We start from the raw sequence: 23,178 nt of genomic DNA on the forward strand, positions 1-23,178 counted from the left end.
GTTCAATTTATGCCATGAAAAAGCATGTAATCAGACTGAAGAAAGGCAAAGTCAAACCTAAGTGACCAATGTCGCTCATAAATACTCACTTTTCCAGTGTTCACCAAATTTAACGTGGAATGGTTTCTTATTTTTAAGCTTGCCTTTAAAAAAATCTATGTTCTTTAAAGTCCTTAAAAACATACACTGTAGTCCACAATATACACAAACAGACATGTGTCCAGAAAATCCTAAGCACTAATGCTGATTATGCTGGAAATCTCCTGATTTTTCATGTCACCCAGCTTTGGTTTATGACCAGAAACTTGCCAAACTGATGACTTTCCCGACCTTCCTCTACTTTTATGTATATATCAACATCTCCATCTCAATCAAGTGTAACCTTAAGTAAAACCGTAATAATATTTTCAGTTTTCTCTTGATGTTTTTATGGAAATTTTGCACCAACTGTATATTATAGCATTTAGATCAGATGCAATAGGGCAAGCGCGGGGTACACCCTGGACAGGTCGCCAATCTGGTGCAGGGCTAACACAGAGAGAGACAACTATTAGTACTCACCTGTAGCCCTATGGGCAATTTAGAATCATCAGTTAACCTAACCTCACTAACTGCATGTCTTGGGAGGAAGCCGGAGTGCTCTGAGATAACCCAAACACAGAGTGTCCATGGCCATTTGAGCCCAGGAACATCTTGCTGTGAGGTAACAGTGCTGCTCCATTTTAATGTCATATTTATTATAATAAATAAATAAACGTGTAGATAGTAAGCTGAATTAGAACTGACAGAATCACAAAAATTGGTAAATCTCATCATGTTGTCCTCACCGTGGCTGCTGGGCTCCTCTGTTGACTTGTCACTTTCTCCGTCAGCCTGCCCGTCAGCGTCCTGCTCGGCGTGCTGCAGGCTGAGCTTGTGGCACACCTCAAACGCCTGACCTACTGTTCGCACGATACGCATGGCCTGTGTCTGCCACAGAAAAGAGGAACATTGTGATAGAAATCAATGCTTAGAGCAGAAGTACAGCACAATAAGTCAGTTACACTGATCAGCCTAATACGAGTTTTAAATATGAACTATTAGTAATTTTGACATTTTATGAATTGGACAAAAACAAAATCCCCTTTGTGGCACAATTTTCATGACTGATGTAAAAACTAGAGCAGCAGTAACTTGCAAAAAACTGCGGACATATAAAAAGAACCTAAAATGGGGAAAGGTAAAGAGATCCTCGTCTCAAATATGCAGCTGTAATCTTTGTCCTTGAGTGCATCTGTTCTGTATTCACAGCATGCTGTGGATCTGGTAAGCCACCGAATATTAAATAAGCCACTACAAATTGAATCTTAAATCAAATTTAAAACCAAATATCGAATAACAGAGCTGATATCATCAGAATGAAAACAGCAAAGTGAAAATCACAGAATACTAAACTACCAGACCTGATGTCTTCTGCACAGTGTTTTCTTTCTTCTGCCTCTAAAGGCGGCTATGCCCCTGTAACCAAGCTCTGCTGGCCCTAACTTCAAATGGCTGTAACTATCATAGTGGACATAGCGGAGATCCATAATAAGCTTTTCATGAGTCTGGTTAGAAGACGTGTGAGCCAGTCAAACTGTACCTTCTTCTTTGACTTGAAGACGTTGCATCTGAAGGAATTACTGGAGCCATCTCTTGCAATGTAGCTGAAGATCTTTAAGTCCTGGGAGTCATGTGATACGTAGAAAATCCTGAAAACACGACAGCTGATTTAAAAAAACTCTCTTGCCTTTTAATATTAGGCATTTGTATCTAATAGCAAATAAATGAGTAGAGCCCCACTGATTTAGCAGCGCCAGGATATTTGCCTTTTCCTTATCTGCAAATAATTCAGTATTGGCGTTTATTATGGCTGAAAAAAAAAGACAGGAGAAACACCGTTCAACTACTTTGTCTGTGTTGATGTTGCATAGTTTGTCCACCGGAGGGCACTTTGCAACTTCCCCACTGGCGACGTGTGTTTGGATTGTCACAAACAATCAGCAGAGCCAGGCAGAGCATAAATAAGTTAATAAATTAATTAATAAATAACTACACATAACAACTGAAAGGGACTTTTTTTTTTCTAAAAGAAAAAAATATTAGTGGCTTTAACGTGATCGCAGAACATTGGCTTTGTTATCGGTCTTAAAATCCTATATCATGAGGGTGTGGAGCCATTAATGAAGCACAAATAATTCACCTTCTTCAGAATCAAGTAAAAGAGCAATACTGTGCTCAAAGTGCTTTTTCAAAGACACCTGCTACTGTAGTACACTACTGTGGCTTATACTGTATAGACATTATGTCGTGGTTGATACTACACTACTGCCAGTACAGTAAACTGGCACAGGTCAATGTTTCATCTGTTTCTAGCTCCTCTACTGTCAAATGTCTCCACTGGGAAGCAGGCAAACAAATTATAACGACCTACTGCTCAAAAAGCACACTTACACACACAGAAAGGATAATTACATTGAACATCACTAAGACCCTTGGTGAGGTGTGGTTCTGCCAAATGAGATCCTCCCACAGATTTATCCATAATTTACATCAACTTGCACACAAATCTCTGACTGCACACAAACCTTACTCCTACTAGCATCTGATATGCAGTACAATTTTGACACGTTACAGTTAAAACGCTTGGGAGCAGGTGACATCTTCACCTTGTCAACTGGTGACTGTTTGACTAAAAAAAAATTAAACAATGACAGAAACATGCTTCACTAACTACAGTGCATGCATAAGCTGTCCCCTATTTATTATGAATGTAGGCCTCGTTTTCCATATATAGCCACCCATTATGTATAGCAACGTACACGTGAGGACATGTAAAGCATGCAAAAGCTACATCCACTGGGCCCGCAGTAAAGGACAAAATATCCACTTAGAGGGGTACACTGTATAACCTGTAGTCTACTCAAAGCAATTACTTTGGGTAAGGCATACATCAAGATGCAGAGAGCAAAGAACAGACTGTGCTGAATATCAGGCAGCTTTATCCTCTGAGTCTATAACCGAAAAAGGGAAGATGAGATGTTATTGCTTGTTTATATATGAAGATATGAACTTGTTTCGAGAGGTGCACTGACCTGTATATTGGATCGTGCATGATCAGCATTTTGCTCTCATCCCATGTCCATTCCTTTCTCTGTGAATGAAAAGAAAGAGCTTATATCTCAGTTCTAATATTCTCGTGGTGGTGGTTCATTTCTGAATCCAGGAGAAAACGGTCATTTTGGATTCTGGTAGCTTGCCTTCTGTTTCTTCCTTAGCATCACCTTGACCCCGTCCACAGACACCACGATGCTGACCTTTTTCTTCTTGATGTTCTTGGCCTTGAATTCGTACTGGGAAAGTAAATGAAAAAAAAGTAGATCGGAATATTAATCATGCATACATAAAGAGCATCTTATCTTTTCTGCAGGATAGAAATGTGACTGCTGCAGTAGTGGAGCTTTAACTAAGTAAGAATTAGACTGCACAATAGTGAATGATCATAGAAAATAAGTCTTCTATAGCAATTTCCTAATTCCATCTGTTTGCTTGCAGATGATTATCTGAAGACACGTGCAGGATGAAATCAGATACCTTTGGAAAAATGCTTAGAAACTACATTCACCGGTCACTTTTTACATACACCTGTTCAGCTGCTCATTAATGCATCTACCGAATCAGTCAATCACGTGCTCAAACCCAACACTGAACGTGATTAGAGGGATTTTGGTTGCTGTATTTCACTTAAAATTCACTCTGACATTGTGTTTCATACTTGTTATACAGTCGCATCGCACACATATACCAACAACTCCAGTTCTTCACTGCAGTGAGAGATGTCTTGCTTTGGCAGGGTGGCAGCATTAAGAGAACAATCTATCAGCATTAAAACAAAAACAGCAGTGCACTTTAATTTATCAGCATTTTTAATGGCTTGGCAGTTTGCAATAAGAATTCTGATCAAGTCCGATAAACATTTGCAGCCAAGAAAAAAAAACACTTCGCCAAAGCTCTCAGAGACAGACAAAACAGCCCCTCAGCTGCAATGCAAGTCGAGTACATCGAGTATCGTGTTATAAAGACTGTGGCCTTGCAGAGCTGAACCACATCTCTTCTTGGAACACAAACTATCCTACTAAATTAAACAACATTTAAGTACAAGGCCTTGGGTATGGGTTTGTCTCCATTCTGTTAGCTGAGAAGTACACAACAGCTGTGTCTGCACAGAGTGACTAACACATTTCCACCTCATCAGCTGGCCAGGCACTCTGCCGAGGAAATTAGCAAGTCTGGCCTGTCGACTCAGATCAGTTATAAATAAGAAGCAACTCTTGTGAGCTACCAGCTATAATGGCTTACAGTGAGGCCGCAGGAAACATCCATCTTTCATGTCCCAAAATGCCTATATTTTGTGGACTATATTTGGTAACATATGCCTGCAATATGAGATGAAATTCAGCTGCAGAGGGGAAATGTTGAGACCTTACTATCTAGAACAGGGGTGGGCAATTCCAGGCCTCGAGGGCCGGTGTCCTGCAGGTTTTAGATCTCACCTTGGGTCAACACACCTGAATCACATGATTAGTTCGTTACCAGGCCTCTGGAGAACTTCAGGACATGTTGAGGAGCTAATTTAGCCATTTAAATCAGCTGTGTTGGTTCAAGGACACATCTAAAACCTGCAGGAACACCAGCCCTCGAGGCCTGGAGTTGATTGGAGTTGAACATGATTGTGATTAGCATAGAAAACTCAACTCAGCTCAACTTAAACAACTTCCACAGCACCCCTTCCTCGATTTTAATATAAAAAAAGCCTTCAGCATCATTGAAGTTGCTTATCTAGTTGTACCAAAACCAAAGTACAAAAAATAAACACTTTCCCCCCAGTTATACAGTTATTTTATTATGTGTATATGTACATATATATACACACACACACACACTTTTTTTTTACATTTTTCACACAATTCCAAATAATTCAACTAAATATGTGTTAAACATGTGGGGCGATCGTGGCTCAAGAGTTGGGAGTTCGCCTTGTAATCGGAAGGTTGCCGGTTCGAGCCCCGGCTTGGACAGTCTCGATCGTTGTGTCCTTGGGCAAGACACTTCACTCGTTGCCTACTGGTGGTGGTCAGAGGGCCCGGTGGCGCCAGTGTCCGGCAGCCTCGCCTCTGTCAGTGCGCCCCAGGGTGGCTGTGGCTACAATGTAGCTTGCCATCACCAGTGTGTGAATGGGTGGATGACTGGATATGTAAAGCGCTTTGGGGTCCTTAGGGACTAGTAAAAGCGCTATATAAATACAGGCCATTTACCATTTAAACCTGCAATGCGCTGTGGTCACTTTTATGGTACCAATTGTTTGGTACTACCTCAATACCCAATTCAGTAAGGCTAAAAAAAAATAATCCTGTGTACTTAAACTTTATTAAAATGTAATTGACAATATTATAAGATCATTTTAAAGCGCTGACATGGTTTGTTATAGACTGTGTATGTAAAATATTAGCATTCTAGTTTGTTAGCGGAACACAGATTCAAAATGTTAGCTTGATTGGTGAGTAGCCTACTAAAGACTACAAGCCATTACTTTAAGAACTTTATTTAACATTAGTCACTGTAAACATTTTAGCCTGTGGTAAAAAGTTCATTTCACAACAGCAATGCCAGCATTCTCAAAACAAAATATAATGCTTATACGAGGAAAACAGTGCAAAGTACCTCATTACCTGACTTTCTGAACAATGAGTCAGGACAACGCTATTTCAAAAAAAAATAAATAAATAAATTATTACAACAATGGAAATAAACATTTAATTGTGGAAAATTGGAAAGCTGCACATGATGTCTCACTGAAATGAAAAACGCACTAAAAAAACAGAATGCACTGAACAGATTAAGTGGCTTTAAAATGTGGACTCTCTTTTTCTGTATATCTGTAAAACTGATGAAAGGTTTAGATTTGGAAAACTCTGTCCCAATGTTTTCATTAGATTTAATATAATTATAACATAGTGGCAAACACTCAGGTATCCAAATGCAGTAAGATTCATATATTTTCTTCTAAATCTCAGCAAAAAATTTGTCTGACAAAAGTAAATTTTCTATATTATATTGCAAATGTGATTATACTTCAGTTTGTTGAATGAGTAAAAAGAATGGAAGAGAAGAGAATATAAGATGTTGGCATGCAAAATAAATGTGAATAAAAGTATAGAGACAAAGAAGGGTAAGAAGCCTATAAAATGGAAGAGAGAACATAGGAGGAGAGGCGAGCAGATACAAAGAGACAACCGGAAAGGAGGTTAAGAGACAACCGTTGTTAGGTAAGGACCCCCCGGAAATTGTGACCTTTTAATTCAGCTACACAATGGTAGTAAATAGCAATTAGCTGAGCCTTATGAATTCAAGACCTACCAGATATGATTCTGAGTCACATCTGTGTTGTATTTTAACCTTATATATATTCACACTCTGAATGTCTCCAAAGACAGAGTAAATAACTGTTGTGACTCGATGAAGTCATTTTTGTCACCCGTTTCCGTGTTTATGTACTGTCTTTCATGATAATTTTCTGCTTGTGTCTATTTGCCCTGCTCTCTCAGCCCTGGATCCATGGTGATTAAAGTTTCAGTCTCTAATTATACAGAAAGGAGTCCTGAGAGAGCTGATTAAACAGAGAATAGGTCTTTAAAGTGGAAGAGAACAGAGAAATGCACTGCAGAAACAGAAAGAAATTCTAGTCAGGATTCAAAAAAAAGAGTACCGTCACAGCCATAGCAGTGCTTTCAGCTAAATACTAGAATAGAATAGAAATATTCTTTATTGTCCCTCATTGGGGAAATTCACTTTCACGTTCCAGCAACAAAGTGACAGGCAAATGGAGCATGCAAGAAATAATAGACTCTACATGGCAAATTCACCACATGAGAAAAAAAAACTAGCATGCATTCTTGGTGTTTACTGTCATATTTTGGCATCACAAGGCTAGTGTTTGGTCATAAACCAGAATTTAAATCATTTCTTTATTTTTTGAGAGCCACGCTGTGTAAAAAATCACTATCAGCAAGATAGTATACATACAGACTACACTATACAACTACTATGACAATGATTAAAGCAATTTAGCTTACAAGCTAAACATAAGTCCTGAAAGTAACAGAATTAACTTCTGAAAGCTTTTTGGGGCTCCAAGACCAAACAGATTATCTGCAACAGATTTCTAATGTAAGACTGAGGAATACAAAAAACCGAGAGCTAAAAAAAGAGGACTGTCACAGTCATAGAGGTGCTCTGAGCTAAATACTAACATGCAGCAAACTAGCATCAATGGCGTGTCCAGCGGCCACCCCCCCAACCAGACTGGCCACCCCAGGTGCCACCCCATAGGTAAAACAATAAAATTCAATCAAATATCAAATGTCCGATTATGTTTTCACGGTGAAGCTCAGATATCCGAGTGTAAGTGAATGCAGCATCGGCTTCTGCGCTATGTGCATCACGTTAGCAAAGGTAGGAGAGCCAAGCACGAAAGACGGCACTGCAGGAAACAATTTTTCGGTGAAAGAAAATGAGGACAGAATAAATGTCCCGGTAAGTAATATTAAGTTTGTTGAGTTTAGTAAACTTCGGTGAAATTAGAATACCAAGGAAAAAATAACACTTAAAGAATTATTGCAGCCGTCGAATATTTCAGACAGTATGCTACTGAGGGCAGCTAACATAAGAGTTATGAGTTATAAGATATAATCTAAGTCGTAACATTGCTGTATGGAGCTGCAGATTTGGTTGCAGGTTAACATAGCTGGACTGGCCATCGGGCATACCGGGCATATGCCCGGTGACTTATTTTTTATTTATTTTTTGTAATGGCATGAACAATGAGAGGTGGTGGATTGGCCAGATGCAGGTCGATGTGTAAAAATAACTCAGTTGTTTGGTGGTGGCTATGGCGGGGCTTCCACAGAGGCCAGCAGGTGGATGAGGGAAGGGGAGGCAGGAGGAGAGCCCCGAGGCAGCCACCAGTCCGAGTGTCAGGTGAACTGAACTTCAGGTAAGAAGTTATGACCTGCAGTCTATCTGGGTCAGATATAAACCAAGTTTAGGTGGAGTTTATTTTCGTTGTGCTGACTTTTTACCGTCAGTTGCAATAACTCGTACTGCGTTCTAGCCAGCTTGATGGAGTTTTTAGGTGGGTGGGTGCTATGATGTTACTGATAGTGAACTTTATTTTATTCATAAGGTTAGTTAGTAGAGTTGCCAACGGCTCCTTAAAAAAATGGAATGGTCCCTCATTCAGAGAAAATATTACACGTTTCGTATTGAGCTGAGAAGAGACGCAGTTTGTCCCGTACTTTAGCTAGAATGGAAAAAGACACAAAGCTGGAGTTATTCTGTGTTACGCTGCACAGCTGCCTCTTCTTCTCTCATCTCCCCCCTCCCTCTCCTGTTGCTACTTCAATCATGAAACTGATCAATGATCAGCTGATCGGCTTTTCTCTCTCTTTATTTATCGCCCACTTTGCGCCAGAAAGAGGAAACCAGCGGATGTCGCGCTAAACAACAGCAGCACGTTTAAGCTTGATCAGCTGTTGTTAGAATTTATTTAATATTAATTTCTAGTATCAGCTGATGTTTGCTGGAGCCACAGCTGTAAACCTGCTGGTCATGATATGGTTTGGTATATGTGGTGAGAGGGAAACATGAAGATGAAACCAGGAGATGTCCTTACTGGATCATCAGAGCTGAAGGTGATGGAGAAACAGGTTTACCTTTTAGGTGACATGAATGAGTTGAAGGGAAGTTATGAACTGTTTCTGAGAGACAAATAACACCAGGATCCTTTTCTAAGAGCTGACAGCTGGTAACTGTGCAGGGGCGGGTCTAGCAAAGTTTGCCAGGGGGGCAGGTAGGGCATTAACAGGGAAAGGGGGGCACAAAGAAATACTTTTCTTTCTTATTCTCATTTAAAATATCTAGCTTTTATTAAATAATTATCTAAATCTTACAACCAAAGTTTTTATCTGACGTAAAATGTATAGAAATCATACATATACCAACAAGACTGTACATCACTGTCACAACAGCATTTGTTTTCATTCAAAGCTTTATGGCTTTAATACCTGGTGGGCCGGTCTGTAGTCAAAATGCCCGATTTTCTGTCCCAGTCCAGCCCTGCAGGTTAATACTGGCAGTGTCACCATGCCAGCTGACTGTATTTCATCATCAGCCAGTGTTGTTCTTGATCAATATTACCAAAGTTTACCATAAGGCAGCATAGAAAGTATTTACTTGCTTTCAGGTTTTATTCAAATGTTAGTCTTTTCAGTTGTTTCCCCACTTTTTTCCTGTTTCAAAATCAAACACCAGTTTGTGAGAAGATTATCTTCTTTTTTTAACAGGCAGATAAAGTTTTGCATTGGCTAATTTGTCAATTGTTTGTTACAAATGTTCGTATTTTAATATTAAAAAATGTTTTTGCCCAAAACATATGTGCACTACATGTCAGTAAAAATATGCCATGATATACGATCTATCGAACTACTAAATCGGATCGTTCGGATAAAATACCGATCCATAAATATACGAAACCTCACACGCTCTCTCAGAGTTAAGCACAGTCATCACGATAGGCTGGACGGACCTGTGGTTAAGCATTTGGCTTGAGCAACCTCATATCGACATTATCCCCGAATACTGTGTAGTCATTTGATCTAAAGCCTGCGAAGCTACACACTGCCTCTCGCGCCTACTAACGTGAACTGCTATGTCACACGCTTTTTGCGCAGTTCGTTGTTTGGCCAGGACCAAAAAGGTCGAGTTGCATACTTGAAATTTTCTTCTATGAGGATTTACGTAGCTACGTGTAATTGAGGAAGCAGTTTAGCCAGGGCTGCATTACGGGAAGGGAAAGTATTCTTTATTTATAGTCGTTTAATAAATAACTGCCAGTTTAATGATTAAATTAGAATCAATATGTAATAGTATAAGTCTAATAAACAGTGTTGTATTCCGGAGTACCACGTCAGCTGCATTTTTTAGAAAATGTTGAATCATTATATCTAAATTTATTCTGCATTTTCAATGCATAAATGTTCTCATTAACATTGAGGCCGTGAGGGTCCCTATTTTTAATTTTTTCTGACCCTATAGTAGGTTGCTTATAGTAAGTCTCTAACCGATAGGGGGTGGCTAATTTGCAGTATGTGACTGAATTTTTTGTACGGTATACGAATCTTAGGGTGTTGTTACTTAGTATGACGCAGACGAAAATACAGTTTTTAACATTGTTATAAACATATACGGATTCAACGTACGGCAATATCCAATTAGATTGGACGACAAGGCCATCGAACTATCAAATCTGTTGATGTGAGTAAACGCAGCCGATTTACTTTTTAAGATACTGCTGGAAACTCTAAAGAGTAAGAGTATAGTATAGGTTTGAATGTAAGGTTGGATTAACATTATTCATAATCGCCCCCTTCCAAATGTGCCCAGGCCCCACAATTTTCTCCGCTAGCATCAGAGTCATGCTTTAGCATCATGAGGCTAGTGTCTGGTCATAAACCAGAAATTAAAACCTAAACAACACAACTGCTATGACAATGACTAAAATACTTTAGCTTGCGAGCTATTAGTTATTATTAATCTCTGACACTCTTCCAAGTATTTTTTGTCCTGCCGTCCTCCCTTCACCCCCAACCGGTCATGATAGCAGCCTATATAAATACTATATAAATAAAATTGAATTGAACTGAAAATTGAATTACCTAAGTACTAACACTAACTAACAGTTCCAAAGCCTAACAAAAATCTGCAACACCAATCTAATGTAAGACAGAGGAATACAAAATAGAACAAAAATATCCTCCATACATTGATCTACACTGTGAGGTCTAATAAATACCAAAACAGGAGACACGAAACTACCTTTATACTGTACTTGCACAAGGATGTGAGAACACTCACACAGCTCATTTATAATTCACAGTTTATGCCAGAATTATGGTGAAGCAAAGTGGGATTTTGCAACTTCATCCAAAGTATGAAATTTTTATATTTTCTTTGCTTAAGTGCAAAGTGTTTTGAAATATTAAGGCTTTTTAATGCACTTGCATTGTTATGGTTTTCCCGGTATTGACATCAGAACAAACAATTAAAAGCTCATGACACAAGATGCACTAAGCCGTTGCATATGTCAGCTCTGAAAACCCTCAGGATATTCCAGAGAAGAGCTTAGTTCACTTTAGCGCGCTGCTACGGATGCTGAAACTTTCTGAATTAGGTTAGAGAAATTTAGGTAACCAGATTTACAGGCTCACGTGAGAGGAATAAGATCTGAAATGTAATGAAAGGTGCATGACTAATGAAGACTGAACAGACATGCAAAGGCACATGAGCTAAAAATCTCCCTTCAAAGACTTAGGTTTTAACCATAAAACTTTAGTTGCAATGCTGACAGTGAGTGTTGCAGTACTACAGCAATGTAAAAGCTCAAGGCGAACATACTGAGAGCATTTACTTCAGACCGTTCTCAGCCTGGATGTGAGCATTTAAGCCTTCAGACTCATCAGTCTTCCCAGACAGCGTAACAAATTCCAGTCAGCGTTTCCTCTCTGCAATCTATTATGAAAGTGTCAGACAGAATAGTGATGGAAGTTGCTATGTGCACAAAACGAGGAAGGGAAAACTCACTCTCGGTAGAACATTTCAGATCACTGTTATATTTTGTTTTGAGCTAGCTATTTTACAACAGAGAAACACAGAGGAAGATTAAACCAAAGGAGAGAGATCAATCACTTTTTATTAGGAAAGTATAAGAAGGCAAGACAAAAAAAGGTTACAGAGCATTTTCAATTTGTGAGTAATTAAATATTTAATAGCTTCAAGGCAATGAGAGCCGCAGCCAGATCAGATACTTGAGATTGTTTATCTGACAAACTGCAATGCCCTCAGAATGATACTAAAATTTTGGAAAATAGCTTTAATATGTAAGACTATCTATTCATGTGGTTTTAAGGCCTGCAATGTTAGTACACGACTTTGTCCCAGACTGAAATATCTCAGTAGCTAGTGGATGGATTACAGCAGCTTTGACATTCATGTCCAAAAGACAAATCCTGTTACCTTTCCTAATTTTCCCTCGAGCGTCACTGTGATGCTACATTTTATCACTGAAAGTCTGCTAGACTTTGACTAGCCAGGACTTTGACTGGCCTGGACAGTCAGGTGCACCTTTAGTTCAGTGTTAATGAGCAAATGTTACCATGCTACATGCTAAAAATCTCCATTAAACCATTAGATTACCTTAAATACAGATATCAGAAACATTATAATATTATAGACCCTGCTACCTAAATTAACCCTGTATGGTGATCATGGGAGAATTCAGATAGTGTTTGTATACAAGTAACGCCCATTTTCACCCTGAATGTGATCAGTAATCTTTCTATTCTTAGCATTCTTACTGTACATATATAAAGACGAAAAAGAGACAAAGATGTGACTGATATCCCTTTTTTCTTGAGAGGCTGCAGAGCAAAGAACAGAGCTCCCAGTCATTATGTGGAAGTAATTACACTGCAGATACTGTAAATAAACCTCCGGGTCCCAAATGGTACCTGCCAGCAACCTAAATGAAAGGCCACCGAGTCCTACAGTTAACATTACTCGATTCATGTTTCAAATTCTGGCTTCTGAGAAAATTAAAATGAGAGGTTGGAAAAGGACATTTTTCCCCCTCCTGCTTGATGTTAATGGACATTTTAAGAATGAATAAATGAGGAGGGTTTTAGGTTGGGCAAATAAAAATCATGGAATGAGAAGGGCGCACCCCCGACTCCCACTCACAACCCCTCCCCGCTTTCAGCAATCCTGAAAAGCAGTGGAATGCGAGGTGCATTGTGGGTCACTCATGCTCCCCGTTGTACCATTGAATCCATACAGGAATCCACAATAGGCCCTATAGATCGCAACCTAGCAACGGCTTCATTATAATTCCCCAGATTTGGGGAGTTCCAAGGAATTTCACTGCTTTTTTTTCCTGGATTCAGGGTACAATGAGATGACTGTTGGGAGCCGAACTGAGGCAGGAAGACAGACTAGCTACTCCAACAGCTGAACATTTAACATGAAAATAAAGATTTTTTTGGAAGAGGGGTGGGAAATCAAATTACTGGGGGAAAAAAACGAAATTCAATTAAAAATGAAGAAAATGTACTTTGCTGCATGAGTTGAACAGAAAGTGGAGCTTAAATCGCTGCTGCCAGTCACTCCTGAGGCCAGACAGGGAGGACAGAGTGACTCTCACGATAGCAGAGATGCCCAGACCTCCTGGCACGTCTCATCGTTAGTCAGCAGGAATGTGTGTGTCGGTGCAATTACCCCGGAAAACGACCTTGGCCTAGATCAGAAATGGAGGGGAGTTTTATTTTTCTTTACCCTGGCGACGTTACATATCTCTTTCTCTCTCTCTATATATATATATAGATATATATGTGTGTTTGGAAAAATTGAGGGGACAAAATGAAGAGAAATAACGCATGTGCTGACTGCTCTCTACTGTGTAATGATATTACTCCTGTTTGCAGCCCCCAGTGAGCAGCAGCAGTCTTTTCTCAAGAGAGAGCGGGTGTTAGCAGAAAACAGAATACTTAACGGCCTGCTAAATAGGGGCTCCTCCATGACAGCGGGCTTACGCGCAAGACGGGAGGCTGTTAAATAACTGCAGCTTTTTTTCTTCAGTAGAACATGGCACAGTGTTGATCGAAGGGCTTTGTTTACGCTGCTTCACCGTCATTTACTCTTCTTTAACCTGACCTCAGCATGTTTATTTTGGGACTTTAGTGACAATCTTCTACCAGGAATACAGGCTTCACCAGCTGGTCCCGACTCTCCACCAGCTCCATCTGGGACCTCCAGCTGTTACTTTTCTAGATAAATGGCTTTCATTACTTACACCGCAAGTCTGTTTACAGTGACTGACAGACAGAATTGACCATCACAGCTCGTGCTCGTGCATCTGTGCAGGGGGGAGAGGAAAAGAATGAAAGTCTGGGAAGCGAATACAACGGAGCGCATGGATTGATCGCCATCGTGTCGTTACGTTTGAAACGAAAGCGGCAAGGTCAAGATGAAAACCTTCCGCGGATGGTAAGCAGCGAGCGTGACGTGAGATGTGAGTACCTTTGGAGAGGATTCAACTACACTTGAGGCAGACTTGTCAGAAGAAGCAGCTAAGCCCCAGTGCGGGCCAAGGCAGGCACTCCTCGAGCACTGGCGCCCTTGGAGTGAGAATGGGCGCACGCTTGAGTGAGTCACTGACAGGCACGGTGAAAGGACAGCCAGTCCCAGGGCGCTGACGGCAGCTACTCGGGGTTAGTCACATGGGAAGGGAGGAAATACAAAGGAACAACCTGAGCATGCCAAGCACTTGCACTCAATGAGAAACAGGCTGAAGGTGAACGAGGAGCTGAGGCTGTTATTCATGTTATTTCACAACTTAGAAAAACCCTTATCTTAAAAGAGTGAGTTACACACTTCTTTGTGTTTCAGGTGCGCTTTAACACGTTGTGTAAAACAGAGGAATTAATCAGGCATGTCTTGACATCTGGAAAAATGGAAGTGAGGGTGAACTGTACCAACACGCATCTCAGTACCCAGTGCTGCATTAACCTCCTAGGACCCAAACTCTTCCACAGCATGCATTTTTAATTTCTCTTTGATATTTGTGCATATTGGAGCCCGATGAATGTAAAACCAAAGAATTACCAGATTATTATTTTTTTACCTTATTTTTGTTTTTAAGAAAAATAAGAGCCACATATGAGGATATTCGTTTAAAATTTTGATAGAACAGTAGCAGCATAATGTCCTCGTAAGTGGATATCAGGCCCTTGTAGAGCAAAATTGAGTATTTTGGTCTAAATAACCCAAAATGTGATGTCCACATATGTGGACGCAGGTCCTAGGAGGTTAAGAGACAGTGACAGTGTCTGAAACTTGTGCAGTTTTGTTAAAATTATGGAAATAATCTACATTAAATGTGATACTATGAACACTTGTTGGTGTTTTGAAGGTCATAATCAGACTTATTCCAAAGAGTGTGGGTAAAAATTATTCATTCTTTATAGTTAAATACAGTTCTCAAGGAAAGGAAATCTGGCCCTGATGATGAATCTGAACAGCTGAATCTGTTGGATAATTTTACCTGCTCGGTATGGTTGACAACAGTGATGCAAATAATAGCCCTCTGTGTCATTTATAAAGCGCACGGCTGTCTGGATACCACTCAGGATCGATTTAGCCAGGGGTTTATATTACAATAAAGACGCCATCTAGGCCGGAGTGTTTCTGTTTAAAAAAGCACCAATGAAAACTGAAACCAAACTGTGTGTCTGAAATGGCAGGTGGAGCCACTGGGGCAACAGGGCATCATACAGAAAGGGGGTAAACGAAGGCATCTGGCTGATACAGGGATGCTGAGTGTGACTCTGTCCAAAGCAGTAGTCTGGCAAAGCAGCAGTCAGAGTAATAGGATTACTGGGATGAACGCTGTCAGATCACAAGCCATAAAATCCCCTTAGCACCCAGTGCAGGGGGGCAACCATCAGCGATCTACATCCATACTGTAACAGAGCTTGTAAGGTACTATAGGCTGACTAATAAACACTTGTGTATGTAATGTCTGACATCTGCTTTGAAAAAAATAAATAAATAAGCTGAGACCCAGAAGAAAAAATGTTTTGATATTTTTAGATTTTTTTGAATAAGGCTCTGATTTCCCCTTCTAGAAATCTGTGTGTTTACACACTACTTTGTATTTAACAATTAGTCATTATTAGTCTCTGGCTCTCTTCCACTGTGTGTAGTTTTTCCTGTCTCCCCTCAACCCTTCATGGCTGCTGGCTGCCCGTCCCTGAGTCCTTCTTCCTGTTAAAAGGGAGTTTTTCCTTCCCACAGTTGAAAGTGCTTGCTCATATGGCGTGTTCTCTGTTATTGTCTGTACCTCACAATATAAAGCATCTTAAGAATAACTGATAACTGATTGTCAAAATAGCTGGTAAAACAGTTTTTTGTTAATCTGTTAAGCATTTCATTTCAAACCCTTCAACAGACTGGCGACCTGTTCAGGGTGGACCCCACCTCTCGCCCTATGGCAGCTGGGATAGACTCCAGACCCCCTGTGAACCTTAATTGGATAAACAGAAGAGAATGGATGGATGAATGGATACTAATCATTTAAGTAGTTGTTCTCTGTGTGCTGTCTCTTTGTTGGGCTAAAAACAAATCATCTTGGGTGTTGGGGAAACACTATGTGATGAACCATTTACTCGAACAATGCAAGGTTTGAGGTCAGTGCTTAATCACATGCTAACCCTGTTTTAGGGAGGCAAACATGGGCTGTGAATCAGGGTTGCCCACCATCTGTGCCTTACATGCAAACATCCCCCAAAAAGTCCCCTTGAGGAGGCTTTAAGAGAGTGTGAGAGCTTTCATGAAGCTCAGACGTGAGTAGCTTAAATCTATGACTGAGACAGCTTCTCATGCAGCCCACTACACCAGCAACAACATGTCTGACAACAGAAGGCAGTGCAAAGTGTGCCACCACATGGCATTGATTGATGACAGTCAGCTTAGTGCTGTCTGCAAATTTCATTCCAACCTGACTGCATCCTTCCACAAGACAGGGTTAACACTGTATGTAATAATATTTAAGTGAACTGTTTAAATCATTGTACGATTCCCACAATACCTGGAATGTAACTACAAACTCAAATGGCAGGGGTCGAGTGGAGTCACAGAGAAGGAGGAGACTGAATCTGGCCTGCATTCATTTCTTTAAATTAATCAGGTATCTTATTTGGTGTTTTCATTTCGCGGCCCTGAGTCTTTGAGGTCCTTCAGTAGTAATACACTGCAGAAGATTGGACGCAATCAAAGAGATCAAATACACCGAATGCCTTTTGTGCAGAATCAAAGGACTTAGTGGAGATGAGCAGTGTGCAGTCTGATAACCAGGACTATTCCTGTACTGTCCTTTTCACTTATTACCCAGAAAGTCTACAGCGGACCCACGCTGCTCACACACATACACACTTGTTTGTCGTGTAAAAGAATATATTACCAATTTGGGGGATTTAACCGGTGGGGTTTAAACATGAAAAAGCCAGCAGTCATTAAAACCTCACAATCTGTGATGTATGATGGTGTTTAGAGCCCAGCTGTATTTATATATTAGCAAAAGTCTTTTTTTCTTCTTAGACACACAAAAACCTGAAAAATTTGCATATTACTAAGATAATGTGACAGTGCAGTTAAAAAATAATCTTGGGTGTTTTGCTGCAAAGCTAAATGCAGCAGCCTTGGCTCGACTCCAACCCCCTCTGGTGGACAAACTATGCAACTGTCATAAAATCGCTGAAGGGTGTTTCTCCCACGTCTTCACTTCTCTTCTTTATTTTTTTTTTATCAGCATTATATATGCGAATATCAGTATATTGGCATATAACCAATATTTGCCAATATATCAGTCAGGCTCAGTCAGGAGCAACAAGTAACTAGCTTGCTTAGCATAAGCGCTGAGATAACTTGTTCAGAGACAAGAATTGAGATTTCCACACTGGCGCTCCATTCTACATTACTTAACCATACATTACCAGATTCAGAAGAACTACATTACTCTTACACTGATGAACTCAGTTGATTGCAAATAGCTCATATATCCAATTGCCAAGCTCTAATCTGGGGCAATATTAGTTTAGTTTAGCTCCTTAAAGAAGCAAGTCCCCTATGCAAAAAATAGGAAAAGAGAGCCAACATTCATAAAGTATTCATAAAGTATTCATAAATACCACATCTAGACATTTGCCAGTGAAATCCCCCAAAACAGAACAGACCCTCTACCGTTCTTGTGCATGAATGCATAAAAATGATTGGCTCTAATTGGCTCTTTGGGGGACGTGATGGAGCAACCACCATAAAGGAAAAATTGCACTTGTATCTGATCATGGTGCTAAATGAAGTAAATTACTGACTGATGGCCTTCTGGGTGAATTCATGTTTGTGCTAGTTTTTTAAAGACAATCAGTAACTGCAGACGCATTCCATATAAAGTTTATTGGGCTTAACGAGGCACTAGAAGTAAAGGATTTATTCTCTGGAGACAAGTTTCATGGCAATCTACTCATGGGATTTTTCAGTTTGGGCACAAGTGCTCCCCAATGGCTGCTGTGGGCATCTAATTAGATTTTCACAAATAGCCGACTCTTCAACAGAGACAGAGGTTGGTGATATGACTGACATTTGATATGACTGTGTCCAAAGTTCTTTTACAGATGGTCAGCAGAATGAAATTGCTTGCTGGTATAATGGAGTCAGGATCATTCTGGAAAGCTACAACATGTTCCTGCACTTGTCTGATGTACCTAATCTAGGTGATGGTGACAGGAAATATAGACAAATAGACATGAAAAAAGAACAAGATCTAAGGAGCTTAGGCTTTATCAAAAGCCACCAAAGACAGGCAGAGAAAGTGAGAAACCAGACCAGTCAAAGATTACACAGAAATTCAGCTGGGATCAAATTATTCAAAGGAAGCACAAGAAAACATGAAAGAGTTCAGAGTTTAGGAAATTGAGATTCTGCTCCCAAAATAAGCTAAAGCCTCCAGTGCATATCATTATACAGCTTGTGGGCTGTCTCTTCCCTCATTATTCATTCAGTTCTTCTGCCCTGATGGCTTGATGCTTGTGAAGATAACAATGAATGCAGCAATCAGTTTCTCCAACTTTCACTGCAGCAGTTTGTTACATAAAATCTGTAAAGGAAATCACAAAACATGAAAGCCTTGATGTTTTTGTCTTCAGTCAGTCCACTAAAAATACAACAGTTTTTATTTAATCTGTATTTTAACCTATACTGCTTATGCTGCAGGAACACGGTTCTTTGTAAGACAAAGATATTGTTAATAGACAAGTATGAGCCTATATTGGCCAATCACAGAGTGGTATTAGCAGCTACTGTGGATAATACATGTTGACATGATAAACTGGATAAACTCACAGTTCACAAATGGTGAGATCATCCAGTAGACTGACTTAGACTATTGTTTAAAACACTCTCAGCACTGTATGTAATAGAGTGTGCATCAAAGCTGGGCAGATTATGTTTATAATCAAGCTTTGTCTAGTTTGTGAACTGTTCAATGATCCAGTGACAACGACGTTTCTGTTTAAAAGAAAGAAGAGCTCTAGCTTCCCTACTAAACATCCGTTGGTGCCACAGACATCAAATTTAGGTGAGTTCACAAATTTGCGAGTAAAGGACAAACTAAACTGAACTCAATTTTATTTACATAGCGCCAAATCACAACAGCAGTCATGTCAAGCCGCTTTCTATTGTAAGGTACAGTGGGGCAAAAAAGTATTTAGTCAGCCACCGATTGTGCAAGTTCCCCCACTTAAAATGATGACAGAGGTCAGTAATTTGCACCAGAGGTACACTTCAACTGTGAGAGACAGAATGTGAAAAAAAAATCCATGAATTCACATGGTAGGATTTGTAAAGAATTTATTCGTAAATCAGGGTGGAAAATAAGTATTTGGTCACCTCAAACAAGGAAAATCTCTGGCTCTCACAGACCTGTAACGTCTTCTGTAAGAAGCTTTTCTGTCCCCCACTCGTTACCTGTATGAATGGCACCTGTTTGAACTCATCATCTGTATAAAAGACACCTGTCCACAGCCTCAAACAGTCAGACTCCAAACTCCGCCATGGCCAAGACCAAAGAGCTTTCGAAGGACACCAGGAAAAGTATTGTAGACCTGCACCAGACTGGGAAGAGTGAATCTACAATAGGCAAGCAGCTTGGTGTGAAAAAATCAACTGTGGGAGCAATCATCAGAAAATGGAAGACATACAAGACCACTGATAATCTCCCTCGATCTGGGGCTCCACGCAAGATCTCATCCCGTGGGGTCAAAATGATCATGAGAACGGTGAGCAAAGATCCCAGAACCACACGGGGGGACCTGGTGAATGACCTGCAGAGAGCTGGGACCAAAGTAACAAAGGTCACCATCAGTAACACACTACAACGGCAGGGAATCAAATCCCGCAGTGCCAGACGTGTTCCGCTGCTGAAGCCAGTGCATGTCCAGGCCCGTCTGAAGTTTGCCAGAGAGCACATGGATGATACAGCAGAGGATTGGGAGAATGTCATGTGGTCAGATGAAACCAAAGTAGAACTTTTTGGTATAAACTCAACTCGTCGTGTTTGGAGGAAGAAGAATACTGAGTTGCATCCCAAGAACACCATACCTACTGTGAAGCATGGGGGTGGAAACATCATGCTATGGGGCTGTTTTTCTGCCAAGGGGACAGGACGACTGATCCGTGTTAAGGACAGAATGAATGGGGCCATGTATCGTGAGATTTTGAGCCAAAACCTCCTTCCATCAGTGAGAACTTTGAAGATGAAACGAGGCTGGGTCTTCCAACATGACAATGATCCAAAACACACCGCCCGGGCAACAAAGGAGTGGCTCCGTAAGAAGCATTTGAAAGTCCTGGAGTGGCCTAGCCAGTCTCCAGACCTCAACCCCATAGAAAATCTGTGGCTGGGAGTTGAAAGTCCGTGTTGCTCGGCGACAGCCCCAAAACATCACTGCTCTCGAGAAGATCTGCATGGAGGAATGGGCCAAAATACCAGCTACTGTGTGTGCAAACCTGGTAAAGACCTATAGTAAACGTTTGACCTCTGTTATTGCCAACAAAGGTTATGTTACAAAGTATTGAGTTGTATTTTTGTTATTGACCAAATACTTATTTTCCACCCTGATTTACGAATAAATTCTTTACAAATCCTACCATGTGGATTCATGGATTTTTTTTTCACATTCTGTCTCTCACAGTTGAAGTGTACCTCTGGTGCAAATTACTGACCTCTGTCATCATTTTAAGTAAGGGAACTTGCACAATCGGTGGCTGACTAAATACTTTTTTGCCCCACTGTAAATGTCCTACAATAACAAAGAGGAAACCCCAACAATCACATGAGCAAGCACTTGGTGACAGTAGGAATGAAAAACTCCCTTTTAACAGGACGAAACCTGTAGCAAAACCAGCTGGAGGCTCAGGAAGGGGCAGCCATCTGCTGTGACCGATTGGAGGCGAGGGGAAAGAGAGAGGATAAAAGATGCACTGTCGAAGAGAGCAAGATATTAACAATAATTAATCATTTTACAAAGGAACGTTGTGCTCACCTTATGCCAAACAAACGTTTTACTTGAAGTGAACATGAAAAAAGCTGTGATTGAGAGGTTTGGTGCTACAAAGTATTTGAACAATTTGATATATGTTTGCCACAACCTAACATATATATTATATGTTAGGTTGTGGCCTCAAAGATATCTATGTTAATACAAAATCTCCCACTGAACATCATTGGCTCTGCCAATGTGCGATACAGTAACTGGAGAATTATGCTAGATTGCTTTTAGTTTGATCGCATTGACTGGCTTGTGGGTGCCGTCAGAGGTACAAATGAGTGGGAACAATAAGTAATGTCAAACTGGCACCTTCAGTTATTAAGTTATTAAATCTGATTGGCAGTTTTATACATCATTTTATAATTTCTCTTGTGCTGCAGGCTGATTCTACCAGCTGATGCCAAGCATACATTCAAATCAGAAAGCAGTGGCACCACAACGTCTTGCCTGCACACACTCACATGCTTTATCCTCTTTACATCAATCCTGAGTACGTGGATCCAGATGTCAATAAAGCTACGTTCAGAACCTAGCTTGTTACACTTTTTCAATGGGCAGGTTATTTCAAACAGCTGAACAAATATCGCCATACACATAATATTACATTCACATGATTATTACATTTTCAAAGGTAAATAGTATTGCTTAGCAATATGACATGACATGATACTGGAAATTTAAAGTTTTATCTAATATTAATGAATTGTTGTTTAAATAATAACAAACATAATATTTGTGTGTTATTCCAAGGCTACAATGGACAAAGGAGTGCATTTGCAATAAGGTGGTTAAGTTTAAGGCGTGGAATATCTTACAGCTACTGGTTGCGGTGTCCATCATCAGTGTCAGGTTAGCTCAGAATTTATAGATTTCAATTTAAGCTGATAACACTTTGTAGTGTAATGTGCAAATTCCACCTTTATACTAACTTTATACTGGCTAGGGTCTGGAAAGCAGTCGTGATAGCTCATGTAAGATCTGCTCATATATCCACAAAGAGCAGTAAGCCTCAGAGTCCCAGTATCACTGGTCAGGTGATCACAGCCTGTCCACAAAGAAGAAACATCTACTAGAGCTCATTATACTGTGGAGCAGCCGTGGTGGGTCATCTCGTCATTGGAAGGTTGCTATTTTAATCCCTAGCTCCGGTCTACATGTTTACATGTGAATTATCCTTGGGAAAGATGTTGAACCCTAAGTTTCCACCCATGTGAGTGTGTGAGTGAATGTTAGACAAACACAGAATAAAGTGCTTTGTGATTGGGTGAATGAGGCTAAAAACAAGGTGCCTTTTACTTCAATTAAACACTCGAATGTGCTTTCTATGTATCAGTCCATAATACACATAAATGTGGGACTGCCTTTTGAAAATGCACAGCTTTTAATTCAATTAGATTTGCATAACAGGTTTACATGCAACTTAAAACAAGGTATATATTAATTGCAAGTAGGGCAGGGCAATATGGGCAAAAATATTTATCACGATATACATATGAAAATTTGCAACAACGATATCACTGAAGATATAACTGATGCAAGACAAAATACTTTACAACTCCACAACTTTATTAGTGCAAAAAAACCCCAGATCAATGTATTTTCACTTAAAGCAGCTGTTTTTATGCGCATTAAAGCTAAAAATTTAACAGTGCAAATGCAAATTCCTTGCTGACAGTTTAACCAAAAGGCATTTCCAGTGGAAATTGGTCGACATATCCTCAGCATAACCATGTATAATATCCACAAAACTTAAGAGGTTATACACACACAATAAGGCAGTATTATGTTGAAGCACAGTACGTATCACTCTGCGAGGCTCCTGACTACGATAGCTGTAATGCTCCGACAATCCATCAAGCGGTGCGGCTTCGTAGTATCGTACTAAAAG

General features: G+C 40.1%; 1 protein-coding gene across 1 annotated transcript in view; it reads right to left on the reverse strand.

The window, feature by feature from the left end:
- si:dkey-34e4.1 (carboxyl-terminal PDZ ligand of neuronal nitric oxide synthase protein) overlaps window positions 1-23,178 on the reverse strand; it is a 58,674-nt gene that overhangs the window by 22,141 nt on the left and 13,355 nt on the right. Inside the window, exons 3-6 of the mRNA XM_005917227.2 lie at window positions 3,279-3,371; window positions 3,114-3,172; window positions 1,622-1,730; window positions 828-969 (exon numbers count right to left, since the gene is read on the reverse strand). Coding sequence (XP_005917289.1) covers window positions 828-969; window positions 1,622-1,730; window positions 3,114-3,172; window positions 3,279-3,371 — 403 coding nt within the window. The remainder of the gene's footprint in view (window positions 1-827; window positions 970-1,621; window positions 1,731-3,113; window positions 3,173-3,278; window positions 3,372-23,178) is intronic.

Source organism: Haplochromis burtoni, unplaced genomic scaffold (assembly GCF_018398535.1).
Source record: "Haplochromis burtoni strain Fernald_Lab_line unplaced genomic scaffold, NCSU_Asbu1 Contig_23, whole genome shotgun sequence".
Taxonomy (NCBI): Eukaryota; Metazoa; Chordata; class Actinopteri; order Cichliformes; family Cichlidae; genus Haplochromis; species Haplochromis burtoni.